Source organism: Octopus bimaculoides, chromosome 5 (assembly GCF_046866305.1).
Source record: "Octopus bimaculoides isolate indiv1 chromosome 5, ASM4686630v1, whole genome shotgun sequence".
In the NCBI taxonomy this organism is placed as follows: Eukaryota; Metazoa; Mollusca; class Cephalopoda; order Octopoda; family Octopodidae; genus Octopus; species Octopus bimaculoides.
Window position 1 is genome coordinate 116,895,492 of NC_142932.1, and position 15,718 is coordinate 116,911,209.

Genomic DNA, 15,718 nt, shown 5'->3' on the forward strand with positions numbered 1-15,718 from the left:
CATAATACCAATAAAGAATGTTGAATAAAATTTCTGCTGAAATGTTAGTTGAATGGAAGATATAAATGGATGAAGTAACTATATTAAAGGTAGAAATCAAATTGTATGTGAGAAGGGCAAAGTTGTGAAGAAAATGTCTTTTTGCACATTAGATAAAAAGCAGGAAATAAACATTTGCTAAAATGACTTATACTATACAACACAAAGAAAAACAAATTACCACCTCAACAAAAGATTAGAGAGTAAATAATCTTGATAGTATGTAAAGTGAGATTTTAAACAAATTTTTGTTTAAATTTTTGTTTGATTTTATTCGATTGATTTGCTGAAATAAAATTCACTTTGTTTCCGAAGCTAATTTAATTTTATGTTATAAGTTATACAAAGAAAAAAAGTGACAGGAATAGAAAAAAAAAAAAAAACGAGAAATCCCAATAAACTTAAATGATAATTTATTTAACAGTGTGTATTGTTTCATCAAGAGAATTATCTCGAAACTTGGAAAATAAAATAATCGCTTTTAATGTTGTGACATGGTGTTTTTCGAACGCTTTATAATTTCTTCATCTCATTCAAACTTTTTTTCTTTCTTTCACGGTCTTATGGTATCACGAACCAATCTGTATTGTCTTTCTTTATTTATTGTTGCTTAGTTGTTATTGTTGCTGCTGATGTTGCTGATGATGTATTTCTTTTAAGTCTAATCTAATTCTGCGAATGTCATTGATTTACTGAATGCATTTATATTTGGTTGTTCAGGTGATTCCATGTTGTTATAACGATGGGTTCCCAGAACGTGTATATTTATTCAAAGTCACCTGCAAAGAAAAGACAAAACAAAATGTTAGTTATTAATACAGAAATAGCAAATCTTTACAAAAACTAAGTAATTTATCATATCACACGTGTAGACATCAAACAACAGTTATGTGGTACAGAGCTGTCATATACGAAAGACAGACGACTATAAAATAAAAATAAATAACAACATCTATAATGCAGTAGACGTGGAGAAATCAAAGAAAAATTGATATATCCTGTGTTCTTATATTTTGAATTACATGAATGCTATCCGTTCGTGAGAATTTAAAAAAACCCTGTCACTCGCTTTCATCCCTAGAAATACTGTGTGTGCAAATGTGTGTGTTATGCATGTATATATATGTATGTACTTATGTATATAAGTATATATATATACATATATCTGTTTATCCCCACCCTCTCTCTCTGTATATATATATATATATATATATATATACATACGCACTCATAAAGATTCATATTCATACGTATGCACATACAGTAATATACATATGTAGACAATATGTAGTGTATATTGTTCTGTCCGTAAAGTATATCTTAGGCTGATTCTAAGGTTCAAAACAAGTCATTTGGGAGAGTGTTTTGTGAGCTGCAGACTGGCGCATCTAAAGGAAAATTGATGTGTCGGTACCTACTGTCGAATATGGATATGCGTTTGCCACAGCACACAAACACAAACATACATACATACATACATATATCCACGCACAAACTCATACATGCACAGGTAAACGCGCACACGCACACACATGCAGAGAATATATGGTGAATATAACTACGGTGGTAAATATTTTCTTAGCCCGATTTCGTTCATCCATGCCGAGCATCTGGCTGAATGTTTCCTAGATCGACGGTTCTGTTGACAATAACAGCCAGGCCAAGGTATTTTGCCATCAAGGGCGATTAATCGGTGAGTCTTGTTCAATTTGATGAGCCTGAACGGGGAGACTTCAGGTTTTTCGAAGCTGTTCAGAGGAAACTTCCTTTGATGACGAATATTTGATGTCCCTATAAGTGTTACTGGAAATGTTTGATTAAGGCTCATAGTTACACTATCTCTAGACGTTTAGAGTCTCTTTATCGACAATAGTTTATATCGCTGGTGGTCGTTTATTAGTTATTAGTTTCTGTGTTTTTTTAAAAAAGGATGTGGACTGTTGGCTATTATCTTTTAATTCAGCTAATAATGAATTGGGAATAATTAACAAACCTAGTTCTGATTCTGCCAAAATGAATATTAGATGCATAACAATATGACTGCAGTATTTTTTTTATCTACAATTTTTACGTCAGTGATAGTAAGTAACCCTTCTGAGACGTCCTATTCCATTATTGCAAACTTTTAACCATCTCGATTAGATTTCTCCCAAAGAATCCATTACAATTAGCAACCACGAACCTCGAACAAGGAGTCACTTTTAAACTATGGTACATCCTTCTCGATATAAGTTTCATATATGAATCCGTAACAATAATGAAACTGAAGTAGCGAAACTGAAGTAGCTAGCACAGTTTATGAATGATATTTTTTGAAAGACCATGTGCATATGCTCTGAAATTATCGAGATGACAGCTTCGTCGCCTCATGCAATATATATGACTTAACCCATCATATCGCAGTCAGTGATACCAATTAACTGGAGTTCAGAGATATAGTTCAACTGTTGTCATCAAGGTAGAATTGTCCAGTTGCTTGATAGCTCCAGTTTGACCGAAAATTGATGACCAGTGTTTACAATGTGACATTAATCAGATGTTCTTAGTGACCACACTTGTGGATTTCATTCTATAAGTCTCAAGTCATATTTTGCAACGTGTCGCTCAATGAAAAACATTTCGCTAGATCACCCAGAATGACATTTGATAATCAAACCATTTAGTTGTCTGATGGTTGTCGATTATTTATTTACTTCATATGGTTTCATCGCTCACGATGAATGACCAATGAATGACCAAATGTTTTGTAATAATCTCAACGTCGTATATTGATTTCATCAACACGCGCACGAACACACACACACACACACACACACACACACACACACACACACACACACACACACACACACACACGTGTTTATGTGTATGCATTTATTAGAGCTCATATTATCGAAGGGCACTATGACCATGCTACTTAAACATTACAGTTCTGAATCTCGTGCAATATGGTTGCTAACATCGAAGACCTGAGAATATTTACCGAATTTTTTGTCATTCCTTTCCTTTAATGTTGTTGTCTATTGAGTTATTAATGCAAGAATTGGGAAGCTGTTATTCGCATGGATTTGTTAAGGGGTTCGCAGGCATTAAAAAAAAAACACATTAAGGCTAAACCGTGACTGGACTTCGAAACACTACCTCAGTAACTTCAATGTATATTGTTTCCTTTATGATTAACAAGAAGGCAATTAAAAATCTCTGAATTTATACAATATATATGAACTATCGTATTGTTTAAGTCATCTGCTATTGTGAAAACAGATCTGTTTGCATATTGGTCATTTAATAATTAATCGAATAAAAGATGCTTTTCATAGTATGGGAAATATCTAGAAAGAAGTTTATCATCAGACATTCCAAAACAAGTTCCACAAGAATAACTATACAAGAGATGTATTTAAATGACAAAAGAATTATGATGAAGCTTTCATCAATTTTCTCACTTCTATAAATTGATGTTTCTTTATAATTAATATCAAATATGAATAAACTTTTGTGTAATATTGGTTTCAAATTTTGGCACAAGACCAGCAAAGTGGGGGGAGAGGTCTCCAATATTCAGCCGGTATTTTTTCAACGAACCCGGAACTCGACCTAGGCTGAAATAGAACTCAGAATGTAAAAACGGATGAAACACTGCTAAGCAGTTCGTCCGGCGTGCTTACGATTCTACCAGCATTCCACCCTACCTTTGTGTAATGTTAGATACATTATACTATAACACAACTATTTTTTTCGTTCGATAAAAAATAAAATTACGTGGACAGTTAAAAAAATGTATAAATACGAATTATACACCTATTTCATATCAAAATGAAAGTAACTCAAGGAAAGTATCTTTCTGCAATAATACATTTGGTGCGAAGAATTTTTTGTCTGGTTTATCCCGTAGTCTGGGGTTTCAGTTAACTGAAAATAAATACTAAAACTAAAGCTATACTTTTAAAGCTGCGTTTTCACGTATGAATGTATTCCTTTATTGCCCACAAGTGGCTAAACATAGAGGGGACAAACAAGGACAGACAAAAGGATTAAGTCGATTACATCAACCCCAGTGCGTAACTGATATTTAATTTATCGACCCCCAAAAGGATGAAAGGCAAAATCGACCTCAGCGGAATTTGAACTCAGAACGTAACGGCAGACGAAATACCGCTAAGCATTTCGTCCATCGTGCTAACGTTTCTGCCAGCTCGCCGCCATCTCACGTATGTTTGTATGTATGTATGTAGAGGAATTTGAGTATTTCGCTTTAACCATTTTGGCCCTCTTTTGAAAAATTCGCTAACTTTCCTCGCCATCCTATCTTTCCCTTCCAAATCGCTGAGGCAATCGTTAAAGACTATCGAAAGGTAGTTGGTTGTCAGTTCTCCCATGTTTACAGCATAACTTTTGTCACAGCTGTCAGGCAGGTGAAATATCTGACTGCGTAGTTCTATGAACGGAGGGCGGTGAGACAATCTTCAAGACGAACTTGGCCGATATCCGGATCCTTATACACGACAATAGAGCTTTGTCAAAGCCCCATCAGACAACAATATTCAAGACAGTCTCAATTCTTTTACTACATGTTGGAGTGACCTGCATCAGGACACTTCCGTGCCTGTAGAATTTATCTCAGTTTGCCAGTACCCATCGGTAGCACTGCAATACTAAGTAATTCTGAAACTTATCCACGGTAGATACTGGGCCTAACATCTTTCAGAACCTCCAGTTTGGACCCATCGATGTCAAAATTATCCTGGAAGACGCCGCCATTTACACCCATCCCTTGCTTTTATTTTTCAAACTTTGAACTCTACAATTACCAAATGCTATGCCCAAGGCAAAAGAAAAAAAAAAAAGCGTGGGTTTAAGCCGATGATATGATATATTCTATATCTATCGTCCTCACAGAAATCACAAGCAAAATTGATATTCCATGGAATTTGACCTGAGACTATAAATTGCAGGAACAAATTCTGCATGGCAGTATGCCCCTAGATCCTTTCTAATTCTCTAATTTAGAGACAATTTCAGTGAGGGGTTACATCATGTCTTCGATCCCAGTGCAAGACTGATACTTTATCGATTTATCGACTCCAGAAGGGAACGAAAATTTTACTTTAGCAGGATTTAAGAATTTAAAGTGATATCACATAGAAAATCATAAATATCTCTACACAATATAAGTTCTAGAAAAGTATTTCCTAGTATATTCGTGCCGTAGCTGTTCCTTGGCACGTCTACGTAAGTTTTCACCCCTACACACACACACACACACACACAACTTCACATGAGTGTTATGTATATTTTGTGCTTTTTCTTCTGGGCGTCCACTTAGTGCTGTACCCACGGATGTAGTAAAATGCTATTTTATGAGAAAATATTGCAAAAAACGTCACCCATCTCTTTCCATTTCAAGAAAGTGTAGTATATAAAACCCATCAACTGGAACGAATAACGTATGCATCCCTGCTAAATCATCCAATTCACACCTGACAGCACATACATGTATATGCATGGATAGAGACAACGGATTGACTCAGTCAAAATATTTTTTCCAATTTTCTATGTTGAAGCGTTTTCGAAGGACACACATTAAATGCACAAAATTGAAATGGGAAACTATTATAGCTAATCACACTGATATTAATAGCTCCTTCAAACGTTAAAATTGGAATAAAGTATTTTTTTCTTTCTAACGCTGTCTGAGTATCTATTCAAGTTCACCTGAACCAAAGCGAAGCAGTAATACTATTTCGATATCCGAAAGTATAAATTGCTGCTAGAAATGCAAAAACGTTTATCTTCCTATTTGTAATCTGAGGATATGATGGCAGTTGTCATAAAACTAGTCGTTTCTAGTGGAGAAGTTTCGATGGTATGCCAGTTTGCCCTGTGTCCTTCGTTTCTCAGTCAGTGTTGAAATGTTATTTTGTCTCTCTCAGTCCCGTATAGCTTATACCTGTGGAGGCGCAATGGCCCAGCGGTTAGAGTAGCGGACTCGCGGTCATTGGATCGCGGTTTCGATTCCCAGACCGCGCGTTGTGCTTGTTTATTGAACGAAAACACCTAAAGCTCTACGAGGCTCTGGCAGGGGATGGTGGCGAACCCTGCTGTACTCTTTCATCACAACTTTCTCTCACTCTTACTTCCTGTTTCTGTTGTGCCTGTAATTCAAAGGGCCAGCCTTGTCACTCTGTGTCACGCTGAATATCCCCGAGAACTACGTTAAGAGTACACGTGTCTGTGGAGTGCTCAGCCACTTGCACGTTAATTTCACGAGCAGGCTGTTCCGTTGATCGGATCAACTGGGACCCTCGTCGTCGTAAGCGACGGAGTGCCAACAACAGCTTATTCCTGTATTTGCCATGCAAGGGCTTTTTGTCAGGGCTTTGTTCTTGATTTTATCAACTATACAGTGTAGTAGAGTCAGTTGGGCTAAATCTGTGAGAAAAAGAGTACCATGATGCCAGAAATTTGGAAACGACATAGTGTGCTGCTTGGCATTCGCGTCGGAAGCTCCAATATGAACATTTCAGAGTGTTTGGGTGTCATAATTGCATTCCCTTGTCGTAGTTCTAGCTTAGAAATTATGTCGGTCAATCTGTCTGTCTATCTGTATGTATATATGTGTGTGTGTGTGTGTGTGTGTGTGTGCGTGTGCGTGCGCGCGCGTCTGTATGTATATATGTAAGTATGTATGTATTTATTCATGCATGTGTGCGTGCGTGCGTATATGTAAAATACTTTGGAATCAACGAAATATAGAGTACAACGTACAAAGGAAAAGAATGAAACGGAAAGAATATTTTCTTGCGAATTTGATTAATACTTAAAACATAGCTAATTAAAAAAAAAAAAGAAATTGTCCACAATATTCTAGTTATACGTGTGGTATGTAACCTTTATAATATACTCGTATATGTAAATAAACTAACCAGGTTAGACAACGGAGTAAGGAAAATATTGGTTGCTTTTAGAATATACCACGCCAAATCTGATATAGGTTATACATACTACAAATTATAGGCGATAGGCTCTTTCTACCTGCAGATAACTATTACAAAATATCCACCGTAGTCTATTGATAGTTATTAAGAAAAAGAAGAAAGTCTGTAAAGTAGGTGAAATTAAAGCTAAACCTAGAACTGTTGAATGCAATGATAAAACGATGTCAAGAAAACTTCCTACGTGTCTACCCCCGGTAGACACAATATCTTCAATCAACAACCTTACGATATTCTATACTATGCGACGTCTATAAATAATAATAATAATAATAATAATAATAATAATAATAATAATAATAATAATAAGAAGAAGAAGAAGAAGAAGAAGAAGAAGAAGAGGAAGAATAAGAATAAGAAGAAGAAGAAGAAGAAGAAGAAAAAGAAGAAAAAGAAGAAGAAGAAGAAGAAAAAGAAGAAGAAGAAGAAAAAGAAGAAGAAAAAGAAGAAGAAGAAGAATTGGAAGAAGAAGAAGAAAAAGAAGAAGAAGAAAAAGAAGAAGAAGAAGAAAAAGAAGAAGAAGAAGAAATCTTGAAATTCGGGAAGAGGGTGTTAGCCCATAAAATAAGCTCCGGTGCTCAGCAGATATTTATTTCCTCGACCCAGAAAGAATGAAGGGCAAAGACGGCATCGACAGAATTTGAACTCAGAACGTAAAGAGTCTAATCAATTACAAGGTTCCCAGTATTCGACTGATACCTTTTTTATAGACCACCGCCCCCACGTACAAAATCGTGAGAAACAAAGATGGCCTCGTCGGAATTCAGAATATATTTTTTTAGGATCATACAAATGATATCTTCTTCCACCTCTCCTTTAAACATGTTTCTACTTGATTCATAGAATTTGGATATATCGAATATAACTGTAAGAGAAACAGTTCTTTCGAGTAACGTCTTAAGGGAATCTGTGTGGAACACGTTGGAAATCCGATAAATGGGAAGACGAAAATTTCAGGTCTGAACCTATTTTAGATATGATTATATCTTAACTCGCTGACTCCGTGCCGTCAAAAATAAGGAACATAATAATCACAGATACAAACATTCATATACTTCCCGTGTACATGCACACATACACACACACACACACACACACACACCCACCCACCCACACACACACACACATATACTCACACAAAGTTGAAACGCTGTTTGATTTTTCTTTTCAGTGTTGAATGTTCCCCAACCCATTTCCATTGCACACACACACACACACACACACACACATACTCACACAGAGTTGAAACGCTGATTTTTCCCACCCCTGCCTTCGTTATTCATCTATCACTCCTTCTTCTTTCAATCGTATGTTGTGACGGAGAAAAACAGAAGATACACGACACGGTCTTTGCCACTTCCTTTCTCTCATTGCTATTACTTCTCTCACTCTCTCTTAGTCAGGGCTATTACTCTCACTACTTCTCCTTCACTGAATTACTATTTTCTCTCTCCTCCCTTTATTTATACTACTCCTACTACGTCTCCGTATAGGCATATAAAAACACTACGCTTATTATTGTATTACGAGATTCTCCTGAAGTTGGCTTTCTCACTGATTCACAACGTCTACCAGACAACGAAAAGAAGTAACAGAGCACAGAAAGGACGAAACACGTAAAAGTTAAATATGCAGCAAAATGCACATATTTGGCACACAAAAATAATGACTCTTGTCAGATAATGATATTCATTTGAACAACTCTAACGACACGGTTAACGGTTAATAATGACAATAACAACAACCATGGTAATGAACACGTAGCTGCACCTCTTGACAAATGAAGAAACAATAGAAAAGAACAGGTCAAAAGTGAAGAAACGTAAGCTTTCATGTCGCTAACATTGCCAATTCCAGACAGTTGATGGACATAATTTTAAAGAAATGAACACCTAATTCTGCCTGTTTAGTGGAAACACAGTTTTCCTATAGCCACAAGAGAACAGATAGAAAGAAGTCTAGTCGATGTGAGAAGCAATATAGATTCTATGAGTCACGTTAGGGCCTCTGAGATCGTATGCCAAATTTTTGAAACTAAGGATGTAGGAAAGACACCAACATGTTTGTGACTCATATTTCTGTCCATACACTGGTGTCCAAACTTAAGAAGCAATAATCTGCTATTTGCAGGATGTCAGTCTGTGCCAGATGTCGAGGGCTAGTGGTTTCATTCTTCATCCACAAGAAGTAAACATCGGTATCGAATAAACACTTTACTCTTTTACTTCGTTTCAATCAATTGACTGCGGCCATGCTGGAGCACCGTCTTTAGTCGAACAAATCGACCCCAGGACTATTCTTTGTAAGCCTAGTACTTATTCAATCGGTATCTTTTTGGCGAAATGCTAAGTTACAGGGACGTAAACATACCGGCATCAGTTTTCAAGCGATGGTGGGGGACAGACGCAGACACACAAACACACACACACACACACACACACACACGACGGGTTTCTTTCAGTTTCCGCCTACGATATCCACTCACAAGGCTTTTATCCTCCCGAGGCTATAATAGAAGATACTTGCCTAAGGTGCCATGCAGTGGGACTGAACCCGGAACCATGTGGTTCGTAAACAGGCTGCTTGCCACACAGTCACTCCTGCACTTTGAGAGGGTGAAGAAGAAATACGTAATAAACACTTGTAGTAAATTGCAATGAACTTCAGAAGGAGAGGAAGACATTCCAAATAGTGAGCAAACGTTAAGGAAAAGCAAAAAAAAACTTCAAAACTGGAACCCGTCCTCACATTCTTGATTTTCACTTAACCTCAGGAATATTAGTATATTACTTGCAAGGCATTATACAGGGTGTCCACAAAGTCTGGGTACATTTGGGTTAACACATACTTTAAGAAATTATTTCTTCTTATATTTAATTGTTTATGTTATGATTTTATTTACTCCATTTACCTACATGGGGATTAGCACATAGTTTAAGAAATTATTATTTCTTATATTTAATTTTTGATGATTTTATTTACTCCATGTACCCAGACATTGTGGACACCCTGTATTTAGTTTGTAATAATTTTGGTGGAGATAAGTGGTTCAATTTTCTACAGACGGTTGCCATCATTTTAGGCGGCCTCCTGTTTATTTGTTTCTGATATAACAGAATGTTTCACACTCCATTTCATGAATAATTTCTACATTTAATTCCAAGCACATATTTTTTTCATTTCACTCTTATCTGAATAATATGATTTGATCTTTACATTCATTATCGCTTTTCTGCATGAGACATTAAATCAGACTTCGATTAATATGACTGATATCTCGTTAATTTGTTTATACATTATAGCCAATGGCCTAACAATATGCATATTTGTAGAACATATTTTGTAGGTTGTAAAGAGTGATAAATTTTCTACAAAATGCTCCGGCGTTACACATATATCCAGCACTCTCTCCGCAGTTAGATTTCGTTTAATTTTTTACTATTTAAATTGTATTATTTTTCTTCTCCGTGAAATGACTTAAATACTTGTTGAGCACTGGAGTTGATTTAATTAACGATCTCAATCTTCACAAAATTTCAAACCTAGCACCCATAGAAGAAAAGACCTATTATTATTATGATGTTTTTTTATTATTTTTCTTCAAATTTTCATTATTATTATTATTATTATTATTATTATTATTATTATTATTATTGTAAGATACGGAAATAAATTTATTTCTCAAACGTGTGATAATGCTATAAATAGCGTGATCAGGATAAATTATCCATATAATGCAGAAAAATACGTTACTGGCCAGCCATGAAACAGTTTACACACGCAAATTCACAGGTAAAATATGTATTAAAAAAAAAAATTCATGAATGGATGTTGTTTTCACAGAGATAATGCTCTTCTCAGTACATGAGTCGTTACAATTGACACGATTTTTTCACTTCCTGTAGGGATGTTAGGCCTGGTATCCTTTTCAAATAGATTTCAGTACCTTTTTTTTAATCATTCCTAGAGATCCTACAATCACTGGTACGGCAGTTGCCTTGAGATGCCACATTTTTTTCAATTTCTATTAGCAAGTCTTTATATTTACTGATCTTGTCAAATTCTTTCGCCGCTATATTGTGATCGCAAGGAATACTCATGTCAATTAATAAACACATCTTTTTTGTCTGATCTTTTATAATGATATCCGGTTTATTAGATTTTAGAGTTTTGTCGGTAGGTACGGGGAAATCCCAGAGAATCGACACATTTTCTCCGGTGCTTATACCATTTGTCATCGGTTTTGATTTTATAATGCCGACATATTGTCCAATGTAAATACTGGCCGACTCTGTCATGTCTTGCTTTATATTCTACAGGTGCTAAGACTCTACACCCTGAGATTAGGTGGTCTATAATTTCAATTTCATCGTTACAGAAACGGTATTTTGGGTCAGCTCCATTTTAATATTATTATTATTATTATTATTATTATTATTATTATTATTATTATTATTATTATTATTATTATTATTATTATTATTATTATTATTATTATTATTATTTTTATTTATTTATCTATTATTATTCTCATGATGATGATGATAACTTCGTCATGCAGTGTGGATAGAAAATGCACCGGGGTATTTATATATGTGTCAAATCGCAAGAAGCGCCTAAGAAAGACTTTTTCATGGCACCAATCTGGTTTGGTATTCAAAACCACTTGAAGAAGCCTTGCATTTTCAATGGGGGATATATATGAATTCGTTTCCGTTTCTGTTTTACCTTTATTTTCTCTAATTTCACAGGTTCGATAGTAAATGGCGCCACGTTATCTTTTTTTCTTTTCGTATTTTGTTAAATATTTTCGAAATAAAGCAACATATTTAAAAATAATAAATGAATTTAAAAATAGGAAGTGCTCTACACAAACTACAGAACACTATAATAAAAAAGAATAGTAGAAAAAAACCCAAATCAGAGACAATATAATCGCAGGATCTATTTAGTAAGTTCAACATATACACAATAATTACATTGAAACATTATGGAAACTGTAGAAAAAAAAAAGCTTTACTAATTTGGTTTCAACGGGAAACAAATGATTTTGTATGCGACAAGTGATATGAATTGTTAATGAAATCAACGTTTCAAAACAAATGTTTAAGCAGCTACAACTTGGATATTTGGGGTGTGATTCTTTTGGTAGCGTTTTAATCGTACTTTCTATACAATATCAAATAAAATGATGAACGTGGATCAAGCGATAAGAAAATAGCTAAAGTAATAGTTGAATAATTGATGCCTCCTATTCTTAGAAGCAAATATTTAAAGCTTTTTGAAGAGATGTATACTGAATAAAACTGCCAGGAAGTACGATCAGGAACATAATAAATGGCTGGCGAATAGATAACATCTAAAGATCGAAATTTACTATTAATATTCAAGCTGCACTTAGGTATAAGTACCAGTTAAATACAGGCGTTGATGTAATCAACTTACCTCCTTGTGCCAAGGTTTGAAAGCATAATTGTTAAGTGACTGTTAGTTAATGTCATAAATAATTAATAGCAGTCTTAATCCATGTACAATGAGAGGTTTTAACAAAAGAGCCTCCAGGTTCATTGCTCCGGATATAAATCGTGGGTTTTTCTTACAAAATCCGAAAAAGTGCTTTTATGAAAACTGTCTTCCCAAATCTTAAATTCACACAAAAAATATTGACTTAACATAATACATAATCTCTCATCATCACATGTCTGCCATTTTGAATGACCTCTCGCTAATGTTCTGTCCTTTCCACGTTATAATGCTCTAACACTTATCTAAATATTAGCTCAATGCTTTTAGTTTTTATTTTAAATAAGGCTGTATCAAACATCACTATAAATATGATGAATTATATGGAAGAAAACAAACTTATTGTTTGAGAATTAATGAAAAAAATTAATCTCTTTCAATGTGAAGAGATAATTTTTACAACAGTTAATGAAATTATGCAAACCGCTTTAAATGCATGTTGAAGGCAATTTTGCCCAGATTAATTCAGGATGATTGTTATACTGAAACCAGAAGACATCTAAACACAGACGAAATTATTATAACCTGTTGAATAATAGTTAGATGAGGTGACTTAGTTGTCGAAGAAATTGCGTTATTGTTTGTGCAACAAAATTTGAATAAAGATTTGACTTCGTCAATATTATCCCAAATAACAATATTGCAAAACTTGTATGGCAAGAAAACTGAAAAAACGGCAAAATGGAAATTAATTTTGATAGAAATAATCCCTATAGGAATGTAATTTTAAATTTCTAAAAGAAATAAAGCATCGTATTTGAAGAAAAAATTCTTAAGTTAATATTACAAGTTTTATGAGACAAACAACTATGCTAAACATAGAAGGATGGAGTAGTAAATAGTAGCGATGGTACTGATGGAATCAAACTACCAAAGAACTGACTGAATATCAAACAATAAGATATGTTTTCAGTCTGGTCGAGCCACTAGTTTGTGAGTCACGATTAAACAACTTTCAAAAATAAAACGGTTTTCAAAGCAGTATAAACATAAACATGGACCATACTTGCACATCCACATTCACAGATATATACACACATGCACATGTGTCTGTGTGCGTGTCTTTGTCTGTGCAGGTCGGTAAGTATGTGTTCCTGTGTAAGTTACGTGCGTGTACGTGTGTATATGGAAATTTGTTATATGCCTGTGCTTTCCTTCTATATCCAGTGCTAAAGACAATCCCTCGTAAACACTACAGTTAGAAATTTTGCTAATTAATGAATGCTGGGTTTGAAATCTCTAAGCCAAATTTGTCTGACAAAAACCAAAGATAATTCCAGAAATCAATGCATGAAATTAGCGATTTACTTAATGATGTTAACATCACATGTAAGGCATCAAGCTGGGAAAATCGCTAATGCAACGAACAAAATGCTTAGCGACAGTTTTTCCTAGTTTATTTTCTAAGTTCAAATGCCGCCGAGGTTGACTTTATTTTTCATTCTTCGGGGACTACACAATAAATACAAGTTGATAACTGCGTTCGATATAATCAACTTACTGCCTGCTCTGAAATTGCTGTGTCAAAATTTGAAACCGATATTAACGGTACATGTACAATAAATTGGATTTAGCCGAAAACTGAGATATAGACACGATTCCATTCTGTAAGACTTAATGCTGAATGAAACGTGTTGAAATATAACGAAATGGGTTAGTTTAAAAAGAATGTGGATCATTAGATTGATGTAACTTCAGATGCAGTATATTTCAATAAACATTTAGATGACCATACGAGAAACTCCAGTTATCATAGCTCTGACCCACCAGGGCTGAGCTGGAGATAAGTATAAAGTGTAGACAATGCAGTTGATCGCAATTACTCTATGACAATTTCGACATCTCTCGAGTAATTATGCTTGAAATTTTGAACGAAGATCAAATTTGAGAAACAGTATTAAAACACCCATTTGTAAATTATTAATGCAATCTTCAAAATAATAAAAAGCAACAAATGAAAAGTAAAAACATTTAAAGAAAATGACTGAGGATTTAAAAGAATCAATATGCAGCTTTCTATGATACCAAAAATATTAAGATAGCTAAATGGACCCGGAAGCAACTAGATTATGTAAATATATAAATATATTCAGAATTCCGAATAATTATGTAAAGAGACTGTAATTATTTAAAGAGACATATACAAGGAAGAGTATATTTACACATATGTAAATGTATGTGTATGTGTGACTGTGCATACGTGTGTGTGTGTTTGTGTGTGTGTGTGTTTGTGTGTGAGAGTTTGTGTGTGTGTGTGTTTGTGTGTGTGTGTTTGTGTGTGTGTGTTTGTGTGTGTGTGTGTGTGCGTGTGTATTAAAAAATATATATGTATATATATATATATATATGTACATATGTATATGCATTATATTCATAGATGTATGTCTCAACGAATGTCCAATCGTATCTACATATACATACATATGTAATGAGACAAAAAGAGCGGATGTATACATTATACTTATAGTTTATTTAGATATATACAAAAATATGTGGTTATATATGAAAAATATAGAACAAACATGCAAACCTGTATATACTTGTGCGCGTGTGTGTACGTGTGTTTGCGTGTATGGCGTAAGCATGTATGTGTATATATATATACTCACATATATACATTCGACCTGGTATACATACATGTATGTAGGCATGCATATTTGCCTGCTTGTGACCATGTGTGCGTATATATTATTATGATTGACCGTTGACTGAACACTATTCAATTTTTTTTCTCCGTGTTTTTCTCCTTGTCTCCGTATTCTTTCTGTTGAAGAGCGTAGCTCGAAACGTCAAAGACTTTCCGTATTCCCGAGCGTCATACTAATATATACTTTTGTTATTTACACCACCTGTCCTCGTCTGTTGTTATTATTTGTATATTCTTCCATATATATATATATATATATATATATATATATATATATATATATATATATATATATATGCGAGTATGTGCGCGTGTTTTGGTGTATGTGTATACGTAAATAGTTACAGAAGATGTTTCCATAATGACAGGTGTGGCTCTTGGTTCAATTTAATATGATTAAATATATAGGAAATATAGTTGTACTATATACTTTCGTATGCACAATCGGCCATCAGTTTGATCGGCGACTCTGTATCATACGTATATTTATGTATTAAAAGTATTAACGGCGAAA

The 15,718-nt window shown here is 34.5% G+C and overlaps 1 protein-coding gene across 1 annotated transcript in view; it reads right to left on the bottom strand.

The window, feature by feature from the left end:
- Nucleotides 1-435: 435 nt before the first annotated feature.
- The window catches only part of LOC106869057 (uncharacterized), a 102,389-nt gene continuing 87,106 nt past the window's right edge, over nucleotides 436-15,718 (bottom strand). The window contains exon 3 of the mRNA XM_014914567.3: nucleotides 436-818. Coding sequence (XP_014770053.1) covers nucleotides 805-818 — 14 coding nt within the window. The 3' untranslated portion in view covers nucleotides 436-804. The remainder of the gene's footprint in view (nucleotides 819-15,718) is intronic.